Source organism: Corapipo altera, unplaced genomic scaffold, assembly GCF_003945725.1.
Source record: "Corapipo altera isolate COAL_440 unplaced genomic scaffold, ASM394572v1 75, whole genome shotgun sequence".
Classification (NCBI taxonomy): Eukaryota; Metazoa; Chordata; class Aves; order Passeriformes; family Pipridae; genus Corapipo; species Corapipo altera.
This window is the reverse complement of record NW_020884887.1, coordinates 3,746,406-3,774,157: the sequence shown is the minus strand read 5'-3', so window position 1 is coordinate 3,774,157 and position 27,752 is coordinate 3,746,406. Positions and strand designations below refer to the sequence as shown.

At 42.5% G+C, this 27,752-nt stretch overlaps 3 protein-coding genes across 5 annotated transcripts; 2 read left to right on the top strand and 1 right to left on the bottom strand.

The window, feature by feature from the left end:
• The first annotated feature begins 1,717 nt into the window (after positions 1–1,717).
• CCNG1 (cyclin G1) lies at positions 1,718–7,782 on the top strand. The gene is made up of 7 exons (XM_027643656.1): positions 1,718–1,839; positions 2,240–2,503; positions 3,524–3,777; positions 4,369–4,447; positions 4,532–4,630; positions 4,874–5,068; positions 5,706–7,782. The coding sequence occupies exons 2-6, from the start codon at positions 2,240–2,242 to the stop codon at positions 5,063–5,065; spliced, it is 888 nt and encodes a 295-aa protein (XP_027499457.1). The 5' UTR covers positions 1,718–1,839; the 3' UTR covers positions 5,066–5,068; positions 5,706–7,782.
• A 1,170-nt stretch (positions 7,783–8,952) lies between these two features.
• On the bottom strand, positions 8,953–12,823 carry NUDCD2 (NudC domain containing 2). The gene is made up of 4 exons (XM_027643363.1): positions 12,565–12,823; positions 11,001–11,049; positions 9,625–9,776; positions 8,953–9,286 (listed from the first exon to the last, which is right to left on the bottom strand). The coding sequence occupies exons 1-4, from the start codon at positions 12,751–12,753 to the stop codon at positions 9,203–9,205; spliced, it is 474 nt and encodes a 157-aa protein (XP_027499164.1). The 5' UTR covers positions 12,754–12,823; the 3' UTR covers positions 8,953–9,202.
• A 191-nt stretch (positions 12,824–13,014) lies between these two features.
• On the top strand, positions 13,015–27,143 carry HMMR (hyaluronan mediated motility receptor). Of its 3 annotated transcripts, none has more exons than XM_027643312.1 (18): positions 13,015–13,115; positions 14,207–14,305; positions 14,866–14,942; positions 15,777–15,857; positions 16,945–17,133; positions 17,400–17,486; positions 18,024–18,124; positions 19,183–19,257; positions 19,649–19,821; positions 20,629–20,777; positions 21,078–21,292; positions 21,867–21,983; positions 22,794–22,952; positions 24,060–24,212; positions 24,323–24,422; positions 24,673–24,849; positions 25,374–25,536; positions 26,181–27,143. In XM_027643312.1, exons 1-18 carry the CDS (start codon positions 13,073–13,075, stop codon positions 26,198–26,200), a joined length of 2,178 nt encoding a protein of 725 aa, XP_027499113.1. In that variant the 5' UTR covers positions 13,015–13,072; the 3' UTR covers positions 26,201–27,143. The 3 variants fall into 3 exon arrangements, with proteins under 3 accessions (XP_027499113.1, XP_027499111.1, XP_027499114.1); XM_027643310.1 differs by having other exon boundaries at positions 19,646–19,821; XM_027643313.1 differs by lacking the exon at positions 15,777–15,857 and having other exon boundaries at positions 19,646–19,821.
• Positions 27,144–27,752: the final 609 nt, after the last annotated feature.

Below are 27,752 nucleotides of genomic sequence, written 5' to 3'. Positions count from 1 at the left end.
TGAAATAAATAGGAATAAAAATGCTAATAAATAGGAATTAAAAAAAGGCACTTTTTCATTTTATTTGCTGACATCTCTCATTTTTTTATGCAAGAAACCCCCTGTAGTGAGTAATCAGAACAGAGGTGTGAAAGCGAGGAACCTTTGACTTCCACAGTGCACTTAATTTTCCTTTTCTCCTCTCTTTCAGGACAGGAAAAAATCATTTAATTCAGCCCAGCGACGTCAAATGCTTTGGTGTTTGAGCAGCCAAACTCAAGAGCCTCCAGACCCATCAGCCTGCATTGGAGGAAAATCCACTGGAGCAGCCAACACTGCTTCACCTCCATGGACAACCCTCTGGGTCTGGGCAAATGCAGACCCTGAGGGAGGGCAAAAAGAACAGGACCTCAGTCTGTGAGTGTCTGAGAAACAAGGGAGAGACAAAGGTATGGATCATCCTCTGCCTCAGGGGACCAGGAAAAGCCACTGACTAAAAAACTAAAATGCTGCTCCACAGGGAGCCCCTGCGCAGGACTGAACTTTATTCTGTGCTTCCTGTCAGTTCCCACGTGAGCCCAAGTCTCCAGTCTGGGTCGTGCAGGACTTGAGGTATCAAGTACAAACTCTGAGGATGTTTGTGAATTAAGGTGGTAGAACTTAAAGTGTTTTGGTTATTTTCATTCCTCAGAATTTCCATGGTATTTGATATTAAATACCTCGGAGGGGTCTATCATCCTTGGGGACGGGAGAGATCTCCCTGCAGGCCAAAGCTTGATGTTCCCTGTGCTCCAAAGATGGTGGATGGAAAGGCTGGAAATGCTGTTGGCACAGGCCCTGCTCAGCCTGGACCGTGACTTTCCATCTTCCCAGCTCTTCTATCACTTCCCTTGGATTTTCCTAGGAGCTATGGTGTGCCACGGGCAGCAGAGATGGCCAGTGCCTCCCTTAGTCCCAGAATCTCCAGGGTGGAGCACAGAGAAAATAGTAGGAATATGAAAATTTCATGCACTGAGAGTTTGTGGTGCTCTGGATCAAATCTTGGATTTATAATGTTAAAGGAGAGGGCAGGGCTTGGACAGTGGGTGGGGAGCGTGGGGTTGGGCAGCACTTGGCTGTTTTGGGGCTTCTCTTTCTGCCTCCTTGTCATTATTGTTCTTATCACTGCTGTTGTTACTATTGTTAGTGTTATGTATTATCATGAATATTAAATTATTATATTTTTCTTGGTTTCCATCATTAAACTATTCTGATCTCACCCGATGAGCTGTATTTTTTCCTTTGATCTCTTCCCCACCTCACTGCGGGGGGCTGCTGGTGCCCAGCTGCCGGCTGGGGTTCAGCCATGACTCCGGGGCAGTTCTGGGTGCTCAGAACCAGACTCACTCGGTCGGTTTTTGGGCTCCCACAGAGAGATCCAGTGCTGCGTTTGGGCGGCTCGGAACTGAGCCCGAGTCCTGCGATTCCGGGCTCATAAGCAGAGACTCCGGTGCCGCGTTTTGGGGGCTCAGAGCCAGGCTCACTTGGCCAATTTTTGGGCTCACAAGGAGACACCAAGTGCTGTGTTTTGGAGTCTCAAAATCAGGCTTAGAGTTTAAAAACATAGACTAAATCCTGCGGGACGCGGGAGGGCCGGGCGGGAGGCGGTGCCGGGCCGGGCGGTGCTGGCGCTGCGCGGCCACCGGAGGGCGCCGCTGGGGCGGGCGGGGCGGGGCCGCTGTGCGCGCCCGGTGCCCGCGGGACCGGACAGACCCCGGGACAGACCCGGGACAGACCCCGGGACAGACCCCGGGACAGACCCGGCACCGCTCCGGCCCGCGGCCGCCCCGCCAGGGCAGGGAGCGGGTCGGCACGGACACGGTAAGGGCGAGGGGTCGGGTCCCGCCGGCTGCGCGTTTGGCTCCCCCGCGCCCGTCCCGCGCCGTGCGGTCGCTGGGTCGGGGCTTGTCCCGTTGTCCCCCCGTCCCGCCGGCGGAGCGCGCAGGGGGCTCGTCTGCCGGCGGAACCCCCGCGGTTCAGGAGCAGGGGACAGGCCCGGGCATGTCCCGGGAGGCGGCGCCTGCGCGGCCCCGCCGTGCCCCGCACATCCCCCGCGCATCCCGGGAATCACCCGCGGCTGGGGATAACCCGGGAGTCACTGGGGCTGGGGCTGACCCCGCGTGTGCCCGGCCGTGTGCCTTTGCTTTAGAGGCGGCTGTAACTCGGTGAGTTTTCCCCCGTTCTGCTGTTTGACACGCTCGCGGGTGTTTCGTTGTTGCAGATGATCGACACCCTGGCGAGCACCGAGGCCGAGGAGCTGCTGCTCCAGCTCTCGGCGCTGCTGGAGCAGGAGCTGCGGGCTCAGCCCAAGCCCGCCGGGCTCAGGCTGGTCGAGGCTGCTCACGACAATGGGCTCCGAATGACTGCCCGGCTGCGGGACTTCGAAGTGAAAGACCTGCTCAGCTTAACTCAGTTCTTTGGCTTCCGCACGGAGACGTTTTCCCTGGCCGTGAATTTCTTGGATAGATTCTTGTCCAAAATGAAGGTAAGGCTTTTTAAAGTATAAGCTCTCAGTCGTTAGCTCCTGCTCGTTGCGTTAGAACACACTGGGTTTAGATGGCTAAAGGTTTAGCTCCTTCCATAGATTCTGATTGCACCAGGTGTTCCCTGTTCAGATTTTAGTATTGTTAAGAAAGCTGTTTCCTCTGGAGAAGACAAAGAATAGGGCATCACTTTCAACTTTAGGATGCCCATAGGCTGGGAAATGCAGGGCATCTAATGGGTTAGACCAAGACAGACTGTCTTTCCTGTCACATGGATACAAGAACATCTTAAATTACTTCTTACTTAACTGCCTTTTCAACCTGCCTGTGTATATCAAGATGCTGTTCAACACTCAGAGTCTGGTGAAACATCAGTTAGCACTCCATTCCCCTGTGCAGAAGTGACATGCTGACCTGGGTTGTTTTTAATTGTCTGACAAGACAGGATTACCACTGTACAATCTGGACAAGAACAAAAGCTTGTTTTCCTTGTGTGTTAAAACAAAAATGAGAAAGCTGGATGGGAAAATGATGATTTGAAAGACTTCTGAATCCAAAATAAGCAGTAAAAATGTGGACTGCAATGTCTGTGAAATAAAATAAATCTATATATATATGTACATATATATGTGTGTGTATATATATTTTTAAAAGAGTTAGAAAACCCCATTTTTTTTGTATCAGCCAATATGTACAACACTTAAAGTCCTAAAAGCTTTTGATTAGGTTGTTATAGAATCTCATTAAGAAACTAGTTCTACCTCAATCAAAATATATTGTTCTGCAATCTTGCTTTTTAGATGAATGAGGTGAAACTTGTAGTGTGTCTTCTTCTTTAGTTAAATAAAAACAATGTAAGACAAAAGACTTAGTTCTCAATCTCCAAAAAACAGAACAGCCCCCCTTGCCTCCCATAATTTTTTCCTACAGTACATTGGTGCCTGCAGTTTGGTACTTACATTTTGTAATGGCTCATCAAAGGCCTTCCTCTCTGAAGGTAACAACAATTAATTTTTCTTTAGGTGCAACCTAAACACTTGGGCTGTGTTGGACTCAGCTGCTTCTACTTGGCTGTGAAGGCATCAGAAGAAGAAAGAAATGTGCCCTTGGCCACTGACTTAATTCGGATAAGCCAGTACAGGTTCACTGTTTCTGATATGATGAGAATGGAGAAAATCATATTGGAGAAGCTGTGTTGGAAAGTGAAAGCTACAACAGCCTTCCAATTTCTACAGCTGTATCATTCACTTGTTCATGAGAATTTAAGCTGTGAGAGGTAAAATAGCTAATACTAATTTTGCTCTTAACTGCATATGATCAGGAAGCCTACGCAGAAAAATAAGCAGGGAAATTGCTCAAGTAATTGGCCTTTCTATACTGTAAAAATCCCACAAACTTTTCCCTTTATTGGTAAATATCATAAATGTGAGCATATGTGGTTTAATATTATTTTAAATATTGTTTGCATAAATTGATCTAAAGAGTACTGCTCTCTGAGCTGAAAACCAAACTTGCTCAGTAATGATGGTATAATGAATCTCTGCTTATGCTGCGTTAAAGTATTGCCTTATTGCAAAGATTGCAAAATCTGGCTTAAAAAAGATTCCTTTTGCTAGTAAGCACTAAAATTCCCTGTTGTTAAACCTGTTTTGACAATGCAGCTCTCCCCAGCGTAACACAAGATTTATTTTTAGCCCTAGGACTGCCAAAGCTGAACACCTGTTTGACTGTAACCCTAGAACTTTTAGGACAAACTAGGTCTTTGTTTAGATAATGAACATTGTTGCTGCTTCTGTGAGTTCCCAGGGTGATGCTGCCGTGCTCAAGCTTGCATTTTTCTACATTCACTCGTCTGTTTTTATTCTAGGAGAAAGTACCTTAATTTTGAGAGACTTGAGACTCAGCTTAAGGCCTGTCACTGCAGAATCATGTTTTCTAAAGCCAAGGTAAACATCTTGAAAGTTCAAAGACAGTGAAACTACTGAAACTTAACAAAGCACTGTTCAAAAACGTTGTCTCTCTCTCTCCAGCCTTCTGTCTTGGCACTGTCTATTATGGCACTAGAGATAGAAGAACAAAAGCTGCTGGAGTTGACAGAGGCGTTGGAATTTCTGCAGTTGCATTCCAAGGTATGTACACACAAAGTTTCAGGGGAGGACAGAATTAAAATGCATGCAAGGGTCTACACAGTGGGGAAGGGGCAGGTGCATTGTCACAGTGGTTTCTTTTCTTTGTTGTGGTGTTTTGTTGTTTTTTTTCCATTTGGCCTGGGATATTTGGCCAAATTTTAGGTGAAAAAGCTGGAAGTACATGTATGAAATAAGGATTTAACTAGTTATTAATGACAGAATCTTTTCTGTCTTGCTGTTTAGATAAACAACAGAGATTTGACCTTCTGGAAGGAACTGGTTTTAAAGTGCCTTACAGAATATTCCTCGAGCAAGTGCTCCAAACCAAATGTCCAGAAATTAAAGTGGATTGTGTCTGGACGTACAGCACGGCAGCTCAAACACAGCTACTACAGAATAACACACCTTCCTACCATTCCAGAGACCAGCTCATAAAAGGTAACTCCTTGCAAAATCAACTCCTGATAATGTAGAAGTAATTAGCTGTTAACTGCCTCAAAGTTTCTTATTCCATGTCGGTTACCTCGTGGAAAACATGTAACATAAACACAGTAGGCCTGTCTTAGAGGTAGGTTTGTTCTCATGTTTGTGCTTGAGCTGTACCTAAAGAAGTGACAACCTAATGTATGAACACTGGAGAACTGATGCTCTGGTGTGCTGTTGGGAGCAGAAATGTTCTATAGACATTGGGACCTCATTCAAACTAAAATTTGGAGTAAAGCTGGTAAAAAGGCAGAGAAAAAACTTGACTCGCTCCTATTCCAAAAAAAAAAAAAAAAAGTAAAATCAGCCTGTTAGAATGAGTTTCTTGTAATTGTTCACTTAAACCACTTAACAAGGAAGACAGTTTTAATACCATTTTACTGTTCAGTAAAGTCTAAAATCTGTAATTCAGTCATTCATGTTACTGCAGTTTTACTCTGTAGAAACTGTGAACTCCTTCCTTACCCAGACTTTAATTCCAGAGGCTACACCTTTCCTGCTGTATTAATCTTGTCTTGCTGCATTGAGATCTCATGTTTTGTTTGGCTCTTGTAGACAGCCCTTCAGTTGACTGGTTTGTTTGTTTTTACAGGAGTACAATAAAATGAAGGAAAAAACATCCTGTGACCTTGTCAACAGGCACATGAATACTTGAGAAACAAAGTCTGAACCATGATCTTAATAATGAAGAACTCAACTCCTGGAAAGAACACGTAACATTTCAGACTAAAGATCCTCCCAGCAAATATGTTCTTTTCATGATGATTACAACAGAATGTGGTGTCACTTTTCAGTCTTATTTGGCAGACTGTTCACTATTCAGTGAAACACCACAATACAAGGAATTTTAACACCTTATAGTTTGTAGAGCAGCTCGTGTCATCTAACCTTGGTTTACTGTAACTGCAGGTGCTGAATCATATATTTAATATAAAAAATCGGGTTCACTTTCCGAGGATTACATGATACTAGAAAGATACGATGTGCAGTGCTGCAGTGTGTTAATCAAACAGCAGACTAATCCCACTCACTACTGCTGACAATAGCAAATTCCTGTCAGCCCACCTGACGTGCTGTTTGGGCAGTGTCACCACGTGTCCCTGCTGAGCAGGGCACTGGCCTTCTACCATAGACACATTAAAGATTAGCCTTTGTGATACCCACTGAACGTGTTGAGTAGCTAGAGCAGGAGGAAAGTTTAATGCATTTCCTTATAAAAGGCAGTCACTAACACAGCATCAGTAACTGCAGTGTTTTGTGAGAGCCGTAGTTTACTGAGATTACAAATAGGAGTTAGTTCCCAGAGTGTAAAACTTTGTGATACCTAATGAAGGCCAAGGGAAAATACTGGCTCACATGCCCTAGATCTGACATTAGTTTTGCAGAGTTTTGCTGTACTAAGGGTAAATGCTGATGCTGAACAGGCACAGTCACAGGCACAGTAGGAGCAGGGCTAATTCCCCATCTTGGACTGTGTGTAGGAGCAATCTGGTTGAGAAACATTGAAGATTGCTTCAACTCTGATCTCTAATGGTAACCTTTGTAAAATACAACTGTTTTTTTCTGCAGACCAGATCAGTACTTGAGGCATATCGTGCTTCTAGTGCTAACAAGGAAGTGAATAATAGGAATGTATTATTGTATGTTAGATGACTAGAGGTGCTGGGGGAATGTTGCTCACGTCCTCTTGAATTCTGCATCACTGTGGGATGGGGGATGTTAGCAACAGGCTGTGAAAACTGATTGTCACATGGACCAGTGAAGTGGAGAAGGAGAGATCAGAGTGTGGGCTTAGCCAGCCAAGCCTTCCCATTATGGGAACAGCTGAGGGGGAAACCATTCAAACCAGTTAAACCTTTCACACAGGGTTCCATACCAAAGCTCTGTCCTGGACTAATCAAGTCTCACGAGCTCATGGGAGTGACTGCACATGAACCATGTAATTGGGTATTGCACCTGCCAGAGCTCCCTGGGCATTGTCCTGGCTTGTGCAAAGCACTCCAGGGATTTGGACAAAGGTGTGCTCGGCCTACTGGGAGAGGATACAATTCTCATTGTCCTGTCTCAATATTAAGATATGTACCTTTCAATTAAACATTGAAATGTGCTTAACTGGGCAGCTTTTTTCTTTCTTGTTATAAAACATCTTAGTAGGAAGCCTATAAAGTGACTTACACCCAAACAGTACCTGGAGGAAAATTTCCAGGCAGGAGGTAAGACATTATGGAGAAGTTTTTTCAGTTTTTGTTTTGTTTTGTTTTTTAAGAGGTTGTGGCTGCATGGGAAAGGCTGGACAACCACAGGAGAAACTCAAGGTTCTTGATTACAATTTTTTCAACTTGGCCCACAATTACTCTAAATTCTTTGAGATGTGAATGTGTTGAGACTGAAAAGACTGACTTAAGTAGCTTAGACTGTTCAAATTTCCATTATTTATCTAATAGTACATATCGTTCCAAGTGGTTGAAATGCTTCATGGCTGTGTCCTTAATGGTGTGTACAAAATTCCTCATTGGCATATACAAAAGGTTGTATAAAATAATAGCTGAGTTGACAATGTGGCTATTAAATTTAAAACTATATACAAAAATGTACAGCTTTCTAGATACACTGCCAACAATTTGCACACTCTATGTTGGCAATGAATAGATGCAAGATAGCATTTCCTACCTAGGGACTCCTTCCTATTCCTTTGAAAAGTCTTTGTATTCTCTTACTTTTAAAATCTTGAATATTTGTATGGGGAGACTATATTACATTAACACATAAAATTATCTACATTCAGATTTTCACCTGGCCTTTAGTTTTCTAGCATTGTTTACCTGGTAGCAAGCATTAATAATTGGTGCTATATTTGACAGCACAATGCATTGTATCTTGCCTCAAATAAGGTTTTACAGTAGTTGATTTAAATCACTTTTTAGAATGACATTACAAGTTCTCAGAGGGCTGCTACAAAGGGAAAGTGTAATTGTAGCCATCCTAATATCCTTCCTGTTACAAGTTAAAAGAAAATATTAACTGTAACAGCTGTTCTTCAACAGTGAATCACAGAATGGGTAAGGCTGGACCATGGGTGGGGCCATTTGGTCCCACCTCCCTGCTCCAGCGGGATCATCCCAGAGCACATGGCACAGCACTGTGCCCAGATGGCTCTGGAATGTCTCCAGTGAGGGAGAGAGGAAGACTCCACACCCTCTCTGGGCAATCTGTTCCAGTGCTCAGTCACTGCACAGGCAAGAAGTTTTTCCTCGTGTTCAGGTGGAGCTTCCTGGGCATCAGTTCCTGCCCGTTCCTCCTGTCCCATTGCTGGGCACCTCCGAGCAGAGCCTGCTCCAAAATCTGACAGACATGGATGAGGTCCCCTCTCAGTGTCTCTTCTCGAGGCTGAACATCCCTCAGCCTTTCCTCATAAGGGAGATGCTCCAGTCCCTTCATCATCTCTGCAGCCTCTGCTGGACCTGCTGCAGGAGCTTTCTCTTGTCCTGAGGAGCCCAGACCTGGACACAGCAGTGCAGATGTGCCTCACCAGGGCTGAGCAGAGGGGCACGATCAGCCCCTGACCTGCTGGCAATGCTCTTCCCAATGCACCCCAGGATCCAATTGCCCTTCTTGTCCCCCAGGACACACTGCTGGCTCAGGGACAGCAGCTTGTCCACCACAACCCCCAGGGCCTTCTCTGCAGAGCTGCTCTCCAGCAGATCAGCCCCAGCCTGTGCTGCTGCCTGGGGCTGTTCCTCCTCAGGTGTACATAAGCAACAATAAGATGTATAAAGACAAGTGGTAGATTTATAATTCACTAGCTTACTATGGTGTTTCTAATAAGAAAAAACCAAACATTCTGCTCAAAGATTTTAGTTTTTTATGTACACCTTTCTCTATAATTTGTCCCTTAGTATTATAAGGTAATTGCAGCTTATAAATCAGCTGGTAACATTTTATCTTCTTCTGCTGGAAGACACCTTCTCTTCACTTAAGTAATTACTTTGGACAACAATCCATTGAAGAGATCACTGAAGTCTTCACCAGTTCCATGATTCCAGTCCTTAATTGTAACATGTAAGTCCTCTAAAAGAACACAGATAAACTTTACTTTTCAAGACTAGAAAAGTCTGGTCCTCCTTTGCTGTAGTTTCCAGAAATTTCTGCCCCACTGAAGTCAAATCCAGGGTTCTGATGGAGGTAAAAGAAAAAAATTGTTCAATAAATAGATTATTTGTAATAAAAATGCTTAAAAAACCCCAAATCCAACCAACCAACCAAAACACTTTGATAATATTCTACCACTATAACAAAGACATATAATAATCAACTTGTCATCCATTTGTCATGGCACTGCAAAATAACCTTTTGAAAGTACAGTGATAAAGCCTTATAAGTATTTTATATATATTGAACTAAAGCATATGTTTCCATGGCACTGGGCAGCAGAACCATTTTGCTCAGCTTTCCTGGCCATAACCTCTGTGTGCAAACCCAAAATATAAGGAGTTTATGGTCCTTTAACTTGCCTCCCTTTGGAATCGTTCCAGTGTGAGCTTCCTCTGCATCTGGTCCTGTACCCAGGGATCAGCAGCATATTCATTTTCTAACAGAGATTTCCAACAATTTCCAGCATCTCTATTTGTCTTCATCAGAACAATTCGTATCAGCTGCCTGTCTTCTGTTGAATGAGAACACAGAGAACAACCTTTAGACTCAGTCCTGTGTGCCAGTCTTTTTGTTTTGGTGAATTCACCGTTAACAAGCACGGGGTGCGTGAAGTAATTTAAATTCTTAATGCCAATGCCAACTGAGTTATTGATAAATAAATAAACATTAACAAGAAACAAAAAGGCTGAAGCAAAGATAGCCTGCACTGCCATCTCTCCCCTTTCTGGCCTGAAGTTGTTTTAAGGCATTAAAACACAGTGCATAAGAACTTCTACTGCAAACATAAACTAACCTCTTGAAGAGGTTCACAACAGAGAAAAGATTTAATCTATTAATACAGACACCTCTGCTAAGGCAATAATGATTTGAGGTCAGGCTTTACAAAGAGTTGTTACCAACAAAAGTCAGAACTAAGTCTTAGGGACATATGAAGGGATAATTAATTTGCTCAGACACAGTGTGCATGCCCACAGACAATATATTGGAAGCAGATTTCAAAGTTAGCATGAAGGGTGCTTAGTTCTACTTAAGTGAATAAATACAGCATTGTAAGTGTATTTTGAAGATTATTCACATACTGAAAAAGATGGGCTTAACAATGTTTGTTAACACTTCTAGTTTTCATGCTTAAATTATTAATGTATATTTAGAACAAATATTGAATGGAAAACAAAATTCTTCACAGGAAACATTAAGTAAGAGGCACAGTCCACAAACATGACTGCCAAAACATGCTGAATATTTTACAGTATTTATAATATAACAATCAGATATGCTTTTTTTGCTAATTATGTGTAGCTACCTTAGCGGGATTTTTAAATTTCTTTTAGATTCTCTGGGACTGCAGATTTTGTCACCCGTTCCAAAAATATAACGCATAAGAGAAGGAGAAAAAAACCCAGGAAAAATAACAATTATGGAGAGGCACAGACCACACAACTGTACCATAATTATTTACCTTTAAATGATGGTGTGCAAAAAACTTCTCACCTATATGCAAGTGTTTGGAATCCTCTGACTATGGCCTTCCAGGATATGGCATTTTCCCATTAACCTTAATCTCTAGGGCTTTTATAGTACCTCAGTTCCTCAATCCAGCAGCAATGACAGCCCTTTTTACAAAGCTATGTACAGGGAAGAATCTTTCCCATTAAAAAAGGGGGGTGTAAACTCTTCTGCAGCACATATTGAGAAGTTCTACTGCCTTTATGTCATTTCAGATGCAGGTTATTACCTAATGTCCATGTTCCTTCATCAGTTACCGTAGAGTCAAAAAGTTTACCCTGCAAAAGACAGGTACAATATCACAAACCAGGAAAGCCTCAACAGCATCCAGTTATATTGAATCATGAAGTTTTACTCACAAGTTACCATCTTGTTTTCTGCTGAAAACGAATAGGGTGATCTGGCCCTACAAGTACAGACTTGCATATAGACTGTCAAAGAATTATTGTTTGTTAAGCAATTTTTTTAAAATTAATCATTTAATATCCATCATTGTTTCAGTATCTGGATTCATTGGAATGGCTTGTGTTTCTCAGCAGGCCATTTTTAGTACTCTTGCCATGAAAATGTCAGGGTTTGTGCCAAGGGTAATGCACAGGTCTGGTGCAGGGTACATACAGTATGAACTGTTTGTTACCAATGTGAAAGTAAATCTGCCTCTGGTTTGGTTTTTTTTGGCTTTCTGGAGCAATCAGAACTGAAATGCTGCCCACATCCCTACCCAGAATGTAAATCCATGTGAATTTATTCTCTTTACTTCTCACAGAATTGTAGAATGGTTTGGGTTGAAAGGGACCTTAAAGATCATCTCGTTCCACCCCCTGCCATGGGCAGGGACACCTTCCACTATCCCAGGTTGCTCCAAGCCCTGTCCAACCTGGCCTTGAACACTTCCTGGGATGGGGCAGCCACAGCTTCTCTGGGTAACCTGTGCCAGGGCCTCTCCACCCTCACAGGGAAGAACTTCTTCCTAATATCCAATCTAACCCTGTCCTCTCTCTGTTTGAAGCCATTCCCCCTTGACCTGTCATTACATGGCCTTGTAAAAAGTCCCTCTCCTGCTCTCATGTTGGCTCCCTTCAGCTACTGGAGCACAGGAACAGTCTGGAAAAACCTCGTGCAGCTGAACAAAACTGTTTCTAATAAACTTATAACTGACTAGTTTATTATGCTGTTTCTAACAAGAAAAAAACCACTTAAACGAAACATTCTGTTTAAAGATTTTTGTGTGCACCTTTCTCTATAGTTTGTCTGTAGTATTATAGGTTACTGCAGCTCATAAATCAGCTGGTAACACTTTATCTTCATCCTGCTGGAAGAGACTTCACTGAAGTAATTACTTTTGACAACAAGCCATTGAAGAGATCACTGAGATTTCCACCAGGTATATGTTTCCTTTTGATGTATCAAACCCTAGATCTCTAAGGAAGAACAGAGAGGAGCCACAGGGCACAGGTGTGGAAACCTCCCAGGCAGCGAGGGGCAGGACATAAGGACGTAGACTTAAGCTGCACCAGAGGCGATTTAGGTTGGATTTTAAGACGAATTTCTTCACAGAAAGGATGATAAGACATTGGAACGGGCTGCCCGGGGAGGAGGTGGACTCACCGCCCCTGGAGGTGCCCAAGGAAGGATTGGACGTGGCACCCGGTGCCACAAGGTGTTGTTGGGTCACAGGCTGGACTCGATGATGATGCTGTGACCCTGTGACCACCCCAGCGCCCCGCGGCCTCCGCCCCGGCCCTGCCGCCGCCCCGCCCCGTCCCTCCCGGTGCTCCCCGGCGGTGCGGTACCTGCAGCAGCTCCTGCCCTCGCACGGCCAGCGCGATGTCGCGGCTGCCCAGGCTGCACCGCACGTCCTTGGCGCGGGTGCCCGGCGGGACGCGCACCTCGATGAACACCTCCTCCAGCGTCTGGTACCAGCGGCCCCACGGCGTCTCGCAAGGCACCACCCCGCTGCGCTCCTCGAATGGTGCCGACATGGGGCACGGTGGCTCCGGCGGGCACCGCTCAGCACCGCTGGACACCGCCCGGCACCGCTGGACACCGCTCAGCACCGCTGGACACCGCTCAGCACCGCTGGACACCGCCCGGCACCGCAGCCACCAGCTCACTCAGCCCCGCACGGCTCCCGCCCCGCCCCGCGCACGCGCCCCGCGCGGCCGCGCCCAGCCGGCCACCCTCGAGCCGATTGGCTGAGGAGCGCGGAGCGGCGCGCGGTGATTGGCCGGAGGGCGCGCGCTGCGGCCGTTGGGCCCCTTTGAAAGCCCGGGGCCGACGGGGTTGGAGCCCAGAGCCGTCATGGCGTCCGTGCTGCCGGGCCGGGGCCGCTGCCAGAGCGCCGGTACGGGGGAACAACGGGGCCTGGGCGGGGAACAGGGTCCTTCAGCCTTGCCCGGGAGAGCGGGGACCGAGCGCTTTAGCCTTGCCCGGGGGAACGGGGACCGAGCCCTAGCGTGTCCCTCGCTGCCGGAGCCGCCCGTAGCGCGGCGCCTCACGACCCCCGGAGCCCTCGCAAGTGTCTCCTGAGAGAAAAGATCCCGACTTCGTGTCCAAACCTGGCTGTTGCTAGACAGATACAGCAGTGGACGTGCGTAATGTGCGCGCTAACTAAAGCGGTGCCGGTCCTTGGTCTCCTCTGGTTCCGTGGTACAGCACGGCAAGGGACACGTTCAGGGCTCCTCACGACTGAAGTGCTGCTCTTGAGGGTGTTTTGTGATGTGTGACTTTCTCAATGAGTTTTTGGCTTTACCTGGTGCCTCTCTGCTGCCGTCGCCTGTTCTCGTGTTAAATGATGCTTTTATTTGCAGAAAGTCGAAGCGAGTAGATAAGCATTTACTGGGCTTGAGACTAATAATCGAATAAAGGGCTTGTAGCCATCATGATTCTGTCGGCTGTTTCCCTTAAAATTATTTAATTTCTAAAAAAAACCACCCCAAACCAAAACACTTTATTTTTTTATAGAAGTTTAAGTGACTTAGTTATTTGAAGGAAAAGGCATTCACTAATATTTAAGTAATATATTCCAAATTGGGAAACGATGATTTAAAAAGCAAATGAAGTTTTTTAACACTTCAGGCTGGCTTTTTAACCAAATGGTATTAAGATCTTTTAGCCATTTGGGTTTTTTCATTGTGGAAGTTAATGTGTTGCTGTCACCAGTAAAATGCCTTGCAATGTTGTATATGTAAATAAACTTGTAATTTTATTAGCAGTGTGATAAACAAACCCTTTCCCCCCCCCCCATGTGACCATATATTTTCTTTGTGTTTATAGGGAGGATGAGAACTGAGACTCTAGTTGTTTGGGGGTTTTTTCTTTTTTTCTTTTTAACAGCATTTAACTTAAATGCATTACCAGCCTCAACTCATTTAAGTTGAAAACCTTGTCATTTACCTTCATGGTTCTTTGCCTGTCTGAAAATCTCATTTCTAGCATGTACCCCCCTGCAAGGATCCTGTGCTGTTAAACCATCAGGTGGAGTGAGAAGTTTGGTGTCCTCTGAAGCATGCCAAGGGGCTGGGAGACACAAGAGTGAGTAGTGGTAAAAATTGCACAGAGCACAATGGTGTGGTATCTTTGAATGCTACAATTGTCAGTGCTTACATGCTGTTACTGCTCTGCTGTTAAGAAGTTGGTCTCTGCTGCAGAGACTCACTGCCTGCCTTCCAGCTGAAGGGAACAGCAGCTGTAAAAACATGTCTAACTGCATCTCCTAAAAATAGCTTTATTTTTTTACTTCATTAACCTTGATTTTAGTGATGTTTTCATGGGGATTTTCATACATAAAGCATCCCTCAGTTGAAAATGGACACTGTGGATCTGAACTGTTCTGGGGAGAGCTTGGCAGGAGCTGAATTCTCAGATCTGGCTGCCATCTGGTTGTCTCTCTCTAAACTCTGTCAAAGGCCCAGATAACTATTATTGAACTGCCTGATTGCAGTAAAAAAGCAGCTGGTGTTGGGCTTGAAGTGGGTAGTCTGATAACCAGGTGGTGTCTTCTGTACACAGTCAATTAACCTTGTCTAGTTTGGTTAAATTTCCCTCCCTGTGTGCATTTGTACAATCTCTTCCTTCACCCTTCTTTTCTGCAGGTGACTCAAAGCTGAGCAGTGAGAAGAGTGCACCCACCCCTGTAACTAAAAAGAGATTCACATCCCTTGGATCAACAGTAAGACTCTTTTGTGGTGTCTGTAGCACTGTTAAATCCCAGCTAAACCTCTGACTGGTTAAACCATGTAGCCTCTTCATACAGGTACTGTTAACCTGCCTGAGAGAACCATGGAACACATTATTGTGCCTGTATTCTGTAGTAACTAAGCAGGAAAAATGAAATTGCAGCATCTTTGGGAATCATGTGATGGTTACTTGGGATGACAGAGCAGTTTATCTTTGCTGTTACAATGTTTGGATTTCTTTTCCTTTGCTCACCGTGTAATTATGGTGTGGCTGCTCCTTTTTAAGAGGACTGTGTTTCTGTTCCTGCTTTTGTGGGATGGACAGGGCAGAGTAGAAACCTGGTGGTCAAAGAAACAAGGAGGGGATGGTGCTGCATGAACAGGTTCTCAATGCCATGAGCAAGGATATGGATTTGAAGATGCGTGGCTGAACAAGTTGAAAAAATGATAACCATGACTTTCTAATTTAGTGCACTACTATTGATGAGTCAGGATGAAATTCTGCAAACAGACTTGAGGTTAAAAGATTAGAGTGGGTTTTTTATGAACTTTAGGGAGTGCTAATGTCTCCAACTTCTTTAATCTTCCTGTTGCAATTGTTGTGAGCTGTTCCTTCAGAGTAATGCTTATGAGAAAGTACAGTGGTAAACCCCATCCTAACCTGGTACTTGTCTGTGCTGTCTAGGGGAGAGAAAGGTTTGCTTTTTGTTTTGTGTGTATCTTTATAGTCTGTGTGAAGGCACCCAGTCTTATGTATAACTGTGTTGTTCAGCTGGTGGGCAGCTAGAGGTCAATTTAACTGTTTCTAACACAAGTGGTTTCCAAAGCCAGGTAATGGGACTGTGAAGACTAAAAAGGATCTTACGCTTATGAGGGAGAAAAAGAAACAGAAGGCACTGGAGAAGGAGGTATGAATGTGTTATTGGAGTGCATTCCTGTCATATCTGCCACTAACCAAAATAAAAAATACAAGCTGGTAGAATTGGGCTCTTTGGCACAAGAGAGTATATGAGTAGTTTGCAAACAGGTCTGTGCAGAGCAGAGATTATCAGATGTTATGGGATGTACAAAGCACTGGGTTTGCTAAGAACAGCTGTGCTGTCACTCTTCTCAGAAAGAGAACTAAGTGAACTATGTTCAGTACCCCAAAGGTTCTATTTAACAACTGTTAGCTGAGATTTTTGCTTGGTAATTGTTATAATTTTAATGTTTAAGAGGCAACTTACACTGTATCAGTACACTTCTGTGTACTAATTGATGCCTTGTGCCTCAGATGTCACATTGTCTTGTTGTCTGTCACAGCTGATGCCTAAGATTTTGTAGATTTCAGTGTAGCTGTGTAGTTTTCTCTCACTTGAGACAGTTACTTTCTCACACTCTGTATTGGATTCCTGAAGCTTTGGTTTAACCATCTTTTCAAGGACATTCCTTTGGGATATGCACCTGGATCCGAATACTGAGAGATATGGTAGACAACAAGATATGAGGCTCTTGGAGGGGCTCCAGTGGGGCAGTTCTGAGGGTGGTACCAGAGTGAAAGGGGTTTTTGGTTGGTTGTCCCCACTAGATATGACAATTAGTTAAAGATATAAAAGTGTAAGAATTCTGTATGCCTGTGTGTGCCTACATATTGTGTGCACCTGAAGGCCTTCATTCGAGGGCTGCTCTGTCTTATCTATGCTAATATTGTTTGGAGAACTTTTCTTCCATTTTAGGCATTACATCAAAGAGGAGAGTTGGCTTCTGTTGCAAATCAAAGCTAAGACTATTGTGACTTTAAGATGTTGTACTGGGACTGTAAATGTGTGCTGTGTAGTAACAGCATCACTACAATTCTCTATTTAATCTTTCCTGTGCATGACAGAGTTGAAGATAGATATGCAAGTTAATACTGTTTGGATACTTTTGCCTGTGGTTTTCTTGGAGAGACTAAACTAATGATGTTGTTAAGAGAAATGATAGTAGGAAATAAAGAAAATAACTCTTTTGTTTTAGATTCGGGCATTAGTGAGAGAGCGTGGGGAGCAGGATAAAAAACTTCAGGCTCTGGATGAGGATTTTGTGAAGACTGAAGCAAAGCTGAGTGCTGCAGTTCAGGAGAAAACATCTCTTTCAGCAACTGTTGCATCCCTAAAAAAACAGCTTCTGGAACTAAAAAGAAGCAATGAACTACTGAAGTCAAAGGTATTCAGACAAATAACTGCATATTTGCTTTGTCTTTGCTGTTATCGAGCTCCCTGTGCAGGAGGAAGCTTTAGCTGCTTATCAGCATCTGTTTTGACGTTCCCTGTGCCCCCTTCATTGGCACAGGGATGGAGCATGTCTGATTTGGGATCTTGTCCACTGCTCTCTAAACACAGAGTGGGAGGGGAGCACTTTGAAAGGATTTTGTGAAGAGCAGTTCATGTGGAGGAGTTATGCTTAGTAATTTTATTTTCTTCTCTAACTAGCTGTCTGAAGATGGTGTGCAAAAGAAAATGAGCAGCCTGTGCATGGAGTTAATGAAGCTCAGAAACATGAGGGATGCTAAGGAAAAGGTAGGACCATTTGTGCTGCACAGGACAGCAATTCTGAGCTGTTCAGGAACAAAGAATGAAGGGCTTAGCACAGAACTTCAGATCATGTGTTCCTTCTGTCCTCAAATTGGTAACTTCCTCTACTTTCTGTAGAGTGAAAATAGGGAAAGATCAACTGATGAATGTTCTTGATTTTGCTGATCTGCAGAGTAAATCTGAGTTCAAGTAAGGAAGCATAGAAATACCTCTGGTATTATTATTTATGATATTATTAATATCAGTCTGGTCACACTCGGAATCTCTTTGAAAACCAGTGATTGTAAGTTTATTTTGAAGCTCTCATATGTTTGTATTCTTATGGTGATAGTGATTGTTCTAATAAATGGCTGATATCTTTACAGAGGGATACTTGGAATCACATTTGGCATAATATCAGGTGCTATCATTAAACTGTGGTGAGGAATTGATTTCACTTTACCACTGCATCTTACACAATGGATTTGGTGTTTTTTACTAAATCTCACTTCAATGTTAATATGTGTCTTTTTTTTTTTTAAGACTGCACTTGCAAAGCAGGAAAACATGGAAATGAAGCTGCAGGAAGTGCAAAGGAATCTAGAGCATTCAAAAGGAAAAGTAGCACAGTTAGAAGAAAAACTGTAAGTATAGGAAGGGAATTGACTTGGTTGACAAGATACCATCTAACTGTGCTTACAGCTTATCCCTTAGAGTAAGCAAAATAGAGGCTGTGTCCCTGCTGAGAAGGAACAGACATTATCAGTGTTGGTAATCTGGAAAAAATGTGGTGGAATGAACTTCTAAGAACTGCTGTTTCTTATAAAATCACCATACAAAACATTGTTCCTTTAGTGTATTTCCAAAAGACAGACTGTATCATCTCAACCCTCTGTCTTCCAGTGTGGTATGGGTGGGATTTTTTGGGTATGGGATGGGGAGGGAAGACATAAGTCTTAAGAATTGTTGTTCATCTTGGAGCAAGACATTCATGTAGATTGGATGCTTCTGGCTCTTTAGACTACTAAGTTAGGAATAAGCAAGAATGAAAAAGCTTTAGAGCAGGAGCTGAAATCCTAATTCAGCAGCCAGGCATTTCACACAGATTCCCTGGACGTGTGCATGTTCTCCAGAGAGTGGCACTGAAGAGCCATTGTGGTGCCTTCACAGTTGCTTTGTCCTGGACATTCTCTGAACAAAGGCAGCTGCAGAGTGGCTTGGCTGCAGCAGCTCTGTGTAGGTAGAGACTGAGATCTGAATCAACACTTCCTATTCTGCCCAAGTAATGTCACTTGTAGCACAGGAACAGTGCACTGGTTTTGCTGAGGTGACCTGTGAAGGATGAATTTATATTTTATGTCAGTTTTGCATGATTGGACTGCAGCACAACTGGAATGTTAAAATACACAAAACTGATAGTGCAGGTAGTGCAGGTCACAAAGGGAGGACATGATGATTTGCTACAACAGCTGCATTATGTTTATGCATTATGATGTTTGTGGCATATTGCTTGTGGCAGAATATGGCTCAGCATCTTTACTGCAAATGAGGAGACCATATGGAACCAATATTAAAAGAAGGTAGAATCACCATGTAGAGCTAATACCAGTTTGTCAGCTGAATTGGATTATGAAAGATATGTGTTACTATGTAGCTCTGAATTTGCTTAAATATATCCATCATAAAAACTTCCTGGTTTTAGGTCTGCTACTGAGAGAGAGAAAGTTGTAGAAAAGTCTGACACTGAAAAACTCTTGGAATACATCACAGAGCTCAGGTAACAACAAATTGTTCTCAAGTTGGCTGGGGTAAGTTAAAAGGTGGTAAAACTAAGCCTCACTTATGACTGGTGAAGTAGAACCTTGGCAATAATCATAGAGGAGGGAAAAGAAATCAGGTGTATTTCCACACAATGGAAAGTAATTGTAAGATATTATTTTAATTATCTTTCTAAATGCCTCTGTGCTTTTCTGGGCTGAGCAATACTGTGGAAGAGTTTTATGTCCATGTAAACCAGTCTTACAGTGCAAAAACTTGTTTGGAAAAGTAGGTGAAAGTAGTTTTTCTATTGGAAACCAACACTCCTAAGCATTTTTCCTTTGAGTTGAAGTGTAAGCTTACAAATAAAATTTAGTAGTAACAAGTGCCTGAATTTTCTCCTACAGCAGTGTTGCAGAAACAGCTGAGAAATACAAAGTAGATATTGCTCAGATGGAGGAGACACTGATTAAGAAAGACCAAGATATTGAGGTCCTGAGGGATACCCTCAAAACAAAAGAGGAATCGTGTAAACTGATGAAAGAACTTAATGAAAAGTGTCAATTGCTTCAACAAGAAAAAGGTAATTGTATGCTCTTCCATATGTAGAATGATTGACATATCTTAAATCATCTCAAATAGGTTTATTCTAAAATGTCAGTTTAGACTGGTTTGTTCCAAGTTAAAAGTTGAGTCTTTGAGCTCCAGCTGAAAACAGCTGGACATGTTTTTAACAATGGGGAAATTACTTTGTCTGACATCTGTTAAGTCTGATTTGGTGTTTCCATGGAGGTTTACTCAAGTAGACAGTATAGAATGAAAACAGTTTGCATAGTAGGAGTGACTTTAGTCTGAAAGGCAACCACTAAGAAGTTCTTGCTCCTTTCTCTTCACTGAGAAGCAGGATAATATTGTCTGAATTCACTGTTAGCAGCTTGTGCACGGGTTCATTGAGGTATTGGCAATGTGTCAAGGATCCTTCACCTCCTTACCCCTTCTCTCCCAACACCACCAGCTCTGCAGTGTGAGCCAGGTGCTCAGTTCTTTGTACCAGTTGGCTTCTGTATGCTGGTATGATGTGGAAGAAGCTTTGGGGAAATCATATAGTTTTTCCCCAGCCATACTGCTGTTCTGATGAAGGCTAGTTGCTTGATCCAAACATTCCTGCTGTTAAAATTATTTTTAAGTGATGTACTTCAAGCAGATTTTGAGGAGTTTCCACATGGGTTTAAGATATGGGTTTGTTTTGCATGGGGTGTTTTTGTTTGTTTGTTTTTCCCTTGCCAAAGTAACTTTAAAGCTGGAATGGAAGTACTGTTAAAAATAGATACTGTAGTTCTTTGAAAAAGGAGAAGGCAATTTGTGTTATATAGGCAATTTCTCTATGCAGAGAAAGAGTTGTCTGAGACCAGAGGAAAATTCCTGAGTATGAATGCTGAAATAGAAGACCTGAAAAAAAAAATTGTTTTGGAGGAAGAACAACACCAAAAACTGCTTCAGAAACATGAGGAGGTTGTCTCTCAGCTGCAGCAAGAGAAGGTAAATACAGACTATAAATTAGTCTAAAGAAAAACTCTAATCCCAAGGGCTGGCACTAAAGGTTCTGGTTTGCATTATGCATGAGATGTTGTATTAGTAATGGTCTCATCAGTGGGGGCTGGCCAGCAGAAGCTGTGTGGTCCAATAGCTCTAATAATCAGTACTGGTATGATGGGTATTTTGGTTCTTCCTGTAGATTTGACCTTATTCTTGTGCTCTGAAGTTAAAACACAGCAAATTAGCCTTTACTATCTAGAGAAGTACTATAAGTTTTGAGATCTGTGGTATTCTGGCACGCAGGAGTCATCTGCATCAACACAGCAGAGGTTACTGGAGTTGCAGGATGAGGTAACAAGGGAGAGACTTCTTCTTGAAGAAGTGCTGAATGATACCATGAATGAGCTGAATAAATTACATGCAAAGGAGAAGAAAGCTGAAAAGTTGGTGAAGCAATTGGAACAAGAAATCAAATCTCAAGGTCTTGAACTTGCACAGATGGAAGAAAAGTTAAAAGGGTTTGTGGAAAAACTTTCTGGTTCTGAAACTTTGAAAGGAAAAATCTTAAATCAGTAGTATAAACAAAGCTGCTGAGCCCAGTTCAGGTTTTAGAGACCTGGGCAGGTCTAGAGTTATTTCTTGCTGGTTGTTGATTATTGATAGATCTCTTCACTATGAATAACAACTTGAATCAGTTTGACACTGTTTTAATTTAAAACTATTAGCTTGAGATTTGCTTGAAAGGCTAGTATTGTAGTGCTATGTCCTTGGTGTGCAGGGTAAATTAAATGCTTGTTGTATTGGGTGTTTCTGCCCTGCCTTGGAGAGGGCAATGACTAGAAAAGATTCTCTAGCCAGTTGTTGCTTCCTTCCATGTATTAGAAATTAACTGTTAGGTGTTTAGTGTATCCTATAACTGTCTTGGAAAATATGAGGAGGGGGAAAAGCTTAGTTATATCTGCTGTGAAGGTTGTGCTTTAGTACATGAGGAGTTACTGGTTTGTCACTGCAAGCCTTCTGTAACTGATAAGAGCATTTGGTAACGTGTTCAGACACTTCTCTCCAGTGTGGAACACTGAATTTTTATTTCAGGAAGAATGCTGAGTTGGAGCAAATCAATGAAATTCATGGGAGTGCTGTATTGCAAATCCAAGAACAGCATAGGAACACACTGGAGAAACTTGGAGAGACTGTTGCTGACTTTGAAAGGTATTTAAGTTTCATTAAGATACAGGACAGGGATTCTCTCTAAGGGGACAATGAAATACACTGTCCATTCACATGCCTTGGTACTTCACACTGTATATGAGTGTGGCATTAGAGCAGAGGATTTTGATGGAGTATTTGATGTCATTCAGAATTTATTCCTTGAGTACTAGGCAAGTGTAAAGACCTACTGAGTATGTAGTTTGGGAAATTGGATGTTTCCTTTTCCAAAATGTGACCAGTTAGAGTATTTAAGTGCTCTTGAACCAGAATAAGAGTTGTAACCAGTGATGGTGTTTTCTTTGCACTGAAATATTTTGCAAAAAGACTTCTTGTTTAGGCTCAAAACTTGCACTGAATTAAAGACTAGTTTCCTATGTTTCTTGCAAATATTTTATCTCAAAATATTCAGATTATGGAAGTATGTAAAAAGTGGTACTGTTATTCCTAGATATGCATGGCACCTGTGAAGGATCCAGTGGGATGCAAACTGCAGACAATAGGTCTTTTGGTGTTTAAAATAAGCTTCAGATACAGCAGGGTTTTGGTATTCTAAAATATCTACCAAAAAAATGAAAATATCTGTATCACAGAATTTTGTTATAGTTTTAGTGCTTATGGCTTTATGGAATTGTGTTGTGGCTTGCTTTTTACCTTTGAATCTGTCAGTGCCAGAACAGTGCCATATCTTCAGATTATAAAATCTTTGGTACTTGTCAGCATGAGCTTGTGGTGTTCTTGGAAGGCCTGAATGTGTCAATTTGTATTTTGCCTGAAGTAACCAGATTTTTCTTATTTGTCTTGTAATATCAGCTACAAGAAGACAACAGCTGAAGAAATATGCTGTCTTAAACTGGAGAATACCTCTCTGAAAGAAGCAGTTGCCAACCTTAAAAAAGTAGGCCAAGAGAATCAACAATTGCTCCAGGAAGCAGAATACACTAAAAACAAAGCGAAAGAAGAATGTGCAAGGTACTACAGTCAGTCTTCCTTAAGCTAAATAATGCAAACTAAGGCTCTCCTTTCTAACTAGAACTTAATGTGGTGCTCTACCAGGCAAGATCAGCATTTGCTGTAAGCTGGAGATTCTTGCTGTTCCCAGTGCAAAAGGTTGAATCAGTTGTTTTGAATTTTGCCTGCATGTAGAACATAGAGGAAAAGAAAAATACTTGAATGAAATATGCTGGAATATTGGCACTTTCAGAAATATCAGTTACAGTGACTGCTCCACAGATAAGATCCACAGGGGAGACAAATACTTAATGCAGAGCTCACTCTTTGCCACTCTACTCTGAATGATGTGTCACCTCAAATTCTGCTCACAAGCAGATGCCAATTAACCATCCATGAATCACCACACTGGTGATGTACACCCAGGTCCTCTCTGCCCAGTATGAGGCACCACAGTTACCAGAACTAACACCCAAGAAGTTGTGTTAGGCCACTAGCTGAGGACATGCTTCTCTGACTAACAGAGTTTAGTGGTCCATGTTCTGGTTTATCTGCTGGTTAAGATGCTGTCCTCCCTTTCCTTACCACCTGCTTATTATTGCCTCCAGTTTCCATGAGAGCTGGTAAAAGAAAAACTGAAGAGTTATTTTGTTTGATTTGCTGGTTGAGTGTGGCAGGGAAGGGGTTCTTGGTCCCCACCTGGTTGATGGGACAAACAGCTGAGGCCGAAGAGGAGAGGCAGTGCTTTTAGGTGTAGGGGTTTTGAAATCTTGAGGTGCATCCACACTGAACAGTTTGATTGGTTTCTGCTTGAGCAAAGCTCTGCATGTAAAGCCTAAAACTACCTCTGCCAAAAGCTGCTGGCATTGAACAGCCATTATCTCTCCTTGCTTCAGAAACAGTGCTTGCTTCCTCATAGGAGAAGTTAATTATTGTACAGCTTAAACTTGGTTGCTTTCTGTAGTGTTGTTCTCTCTGTGGCACTGTTTGTGCAAACCTGTATTTCAGTTCTACTGGCAGCTTTTCAGTCATGGTAACTTGTGTTTTCAAATTTAGAGTTGTGTAAAAAAAAAAAAAAAAAAGAAAAGATAAATTTAAGGGCTCATTAAGGAATGATGTCTTCCTCAGGATGCTTTTAGAAGTCCAGACCAAGCTTGCACTAAAAGAAGCAGAAACAGAGAGAACAAAAGAGTCTTGCCTTGCACAAATGACTGAACTTCAGGAAAAACTGGAAGAGCAAACTGAAGAACTGAAAAGGGAGCTTGAAGCAGAAAGGTCAAGGTAACTTTCTCAAACTAAACTTGCATATTAGGGCACATCCAAGTTTATACTGGGAAGACGTGCTGTGAGTTAACAATGAACATAATGAAACTTCACTTCTTGCTTTTTAGGAAATCCATAAATGAAGATGTGACCTCAAGCTTACAAAAAGAGATAAAGACCTGGCGTAATCTATATGAAGATTTATATAACAAAACTAAACCTTTTCAGGTGTGTTGGGAAGTAGGTGTCTGTTTAGTATCTGTTGACTGAAGACTTTTGCAGTTGGCTCAAGTTCTACTTTGGAGAAGTAAACATGCTACTTCTCATTGCAAGGCATTTATCCTGCAGTGGTTTCCTAAGTTACTCTGCATTGAGCCAGCTAGTCCCCTTCCCAAACCAATCTTCCTGTGTAGATCTCAGTTCAGTAAAAAGCTGTGTTTAGTTAAATGATTTCTAAGAGATTCAATTTGTATTTCAGCAACAACTAGATGCATTTGAAGCAGAGAAGAATGCACTCCTACAGGAGCATGGTGCTGCCCAGGAAGAACTGAATAAACTAAGTGATGCCTATGCTAAACTACTTGGCCACCAGAACCAGAAGCAAAAAATCAAGCATGTTATGAAGTTGAAGGAAGAGAATAACCACCTGAAGCAGGTTTGTAAAATGAAAAATTACAAAGCTGCAAGTTATTAATGTGCTTGATGCCTTTTATTGCTCTAAATATTTATAGATGAATCCTGCAAGCTCCTTACTTTCTATGATTCTTAAATTCCCTGCATGAACCAGATTGGAACAAACCACCAGCCTCCAGAAACGCCAAGAGGACCTGTTTTATTTTTGACTGAGTGTATGACATACAGAGGGATCAGCAGTGCAAATAACTACTCCTATTCTTAGTTTAGTTGGCTTTTCTTCCTTCCTTTGGAGGTTCTAAACTTAGTAAACTAGCTGCTGAAAGCAGCAGCTGAAAGTTTCAGACCAATGTAGTGCTTAGTGGTGTTGCACAGCAACTATACAGTGCTGCTGGTTTCTCTGCACCGCTGTGTTTGGGTTGGGGTTTTAATGGCACCAGTAATTGTGTGTATGTTTATCTTTAGGCAAAATGGCTCTTAAGTAAATAACCAAGCAGGCTCTTCTCCTGTTCTTAATCTAACTTCCAAGTATGATGTTTTCTGTAGGATGTCTCCAAACTGCGTGCGCTGCTATCCAAGGAAAAGCAAACCAACAGAGACCTCCAGGAGCAGCTGTGTGCAGTCCAGGGCATCAAGCATTTGGATCCTTCCAAAGCTTTCCAGTATAATAGCAAGGAGAATATTCCTCCAAAAACCCCTCTTAAAGAAGGTAGGTTTAGCTATTAATGTAGCCAAGTGTTTGTACTTAAACTTATCCAAAGAAGGTATGAGAGCCTTACACAATCTGCTACATTTAGGGAAGGAAGGAGAATGGCATCTCCTGTGTTTCACAGCAGATGTTGCAGGCTTCATCAGTGGGGCACTCCCAGTGTGCAGTTTGCTGTTGTGCTTTCCAGGCCAGGTCCTTCCTGACCTGAGCAGGTGCTGTGCTGGGTCAGGCAGCAGAGCCATTTTCCTCCTGTCACCCAGCTCCCATGGTACAGCTGATGAGGGGACAGGCAGTGTCCCCTGCATGGGGGTGGGTTACAAGTGGCTCAGGCAGAGTTCTGTGCCTTGGTTCTTTAGCTGCTACTTGTCAGGACTTTGGACTACTGTAGGTGTCAAAGAAAGCTGCAAAAGGCCTGGAGATAAATGTGGAGTGGAGGAAAAGACAGAGAGCCTAGGGGTGCACTAAGGCAAGCAGGGTGGGAGAGAGTGTGGGAACCAGACCTTCATCTGTTCTGGGGGCTGAAGTCCTGTTTTCACTGTTAGATGGAGTGTAGTGCCTTCTACCCCCCCAGCAGACAAGTAACTACTTGATGTGGTGGGAGCAGTAGTGAAAAACACAAACTTAGTAATGTTTTTCCATTGCAGGTAATAAAAACAAAATTTAATGCCTTCTTGGTATTAAGAAGAAAAAATAAAGTACCAATGAATTTTTATGCTACAGAAGACTGCAACAGACTGGTTCAAGGTGAACTTGGATGCTGTATATAATATAAATTAGTAGGAGCATTAGAGAAATGATCTAAAATTATACATTTTTATAAAAACTATGCTTGGCTATACTTCTGTTGAGAAACCACATGTTCCTGACTCCTGTTAACATCACTGCACTTGGGAACTCCAAAGTGTTCCCTGTTCACTTTTTTGATAGGCTGAATCTGCTTAGTTTGTTTTGGACAAAGCAGCTTAAGTTGGGAAAAGGTGAATAAGCACTGGCAAATAAGATTGCAAATCAAATCCGATTTCCTGAAAGCTTTTGTGGGTTTTTTGCATCTATCTCATGTATACAATTTTATGTTAAATTATTTTTGTTGTCTATGGTTGCTTCAATACCAAATACAGCAATATTGCCAAGAGACCCTTTTCCCTCTGTGGCCTACATAGTATAGAACCAATGCAGGAAATGGGACTGTACACTTACTTTTGATATTCTCTATGAGACCTGTGTTCAGGACAAGCTAATTTAAATCCTGGGGGAGGTACTGCAGCTGTTGAAATCTTCAGAAGAAGATTTCAGGTCAAAGTCAAATTGATTGCATTTCCCTGAATGTTTGCATACTGTGGGTAAGAATAGTGTCTTAAGAGCAATGTCTGTTAGGAATGCTGTGCTCACTGGACTCCTAAACTGCCATAAAGTCTTTGTGGGCAGCTGTTGGAATTGATCAGTGTTAGTGACAGGGAATAACAACAGAACTTGTCTCATTTGGGTGGAAGAGTACCCACTGTATGTGCAGGCACTGTACAGACTTCAGTTTTGGCAAGGGGAAAAGAATCTGTTTAACTGCATCTAAAATTAAGCATGTTTTAGCACAATAAAATTTTTGAAATAAAGAATCTGTCTATGTCATTCACAAGCCAGGGATAAAAGCCAAAGCAGTGTGACTCACCTGATGTTCTTTGTTCTAGTCTTGTTTTCATAACACAGCCCAATGTCAGTCTTACCTCAAAAACTACATGTTCTCTGGTCTTAGGGAAATTATTTAGTTGAACTGTACAATACATACAACCTGCAATTGTCTTATCCTCTCATTTCCTGTGAGTTTCTCTTAATACAGAAGTAAATACTGAACTTATCTGAAAGGTAGAACTCAGTGTTCTTGTCATTGTATCTGCTGATACCCTGCAGAGAGGAGCTGCAGAGAGGCAGTACCCAAAACTTAGCATGTAGAGTATGTTGCCATTTATTCTGACATTATGAGTTTACAGAGACTGGATAATTCCTAGGAAGGGATATACAAAAAAATGCACATTAAGACCAAGGAAAGAAATTGCTAATGTTATTTGTTGATGTCATCTTTATGTATTTGCTGGATTACTTGATATGCTGAAGACTGAGGATGAGGATTAGCTTCAGCTGTTTGAATTAAGACTTGGTATTCAATTTAGCAGTTTGACTGAAGTGCACATATCAAATCAAGTCTTAAAAACTGACATTGGTAG

Bases quoted from the DNA above. Each gene is read 5' to 3' on its own strand.
- CCNG1 (XM_027643656.1), top strand. From the start codon at position 2,240: ATGATCGACACCCTGGCGAGCACCGAGGCCGAGGAGCTGCTGCTCCAG. The intron at 3,778-4,368 runs GTAAAATAGCTA...TTTTTATTCTAG, and splicing joins GAGAATTTAAGCTGTGAGAG to GAGAAAGTACCTTAATTTTG. The intron at 4,448-4,531 runs GTAAACATCTTG...CTCTCTCTCCAG, and splicing joins TCATGTTTTCTAAAGCCAAG to CCTTCTGTCTTGGCACTGTC.
- NUDCD2 (XM_027643363.1), bottom strand. From the start codon at position 12,753: ATGTCGGCACCATTCGAGGAGCGCAGCGGGGTGGTGCCTTGCGAGACG. The intron at 9,777-11,000 runs GTAATAACCTGC...CTCATTCAACAG, and splicing joins TGAAGGAACATGGACATTAG to AAGACAGGCAGCTGATACGA. The intron at 9,287-9,624 runs GCAAGTTAAAGG...TACCTCCATCAG, and splicing joins TGGAACGATTCCAAAGGGAG to AACCCTGGATTTGACTTCAG.
- HMMR (XM_027643310.1), top strand. From the start codon at position 13,073: ATGGCGTCCGTGCTGCCGGGCCGGGGCCGCTGCCAGAGCGCCG. The intron at 15,858-16,944 runs GTATGAATGTGT...CTTTTGTTTTAG, and splicing joins AGAAGGCACTGGAGAAGGAG to ATTCGGGCATTAGTGAGAGA. The intron at 24,213-24,322 runs GTAACTTTCTCA...CTTGCTTTTTAG, and splicing joins CTTGAAGCAGAAAGGTCAAG to GAAATCCATAAATGAAGATG.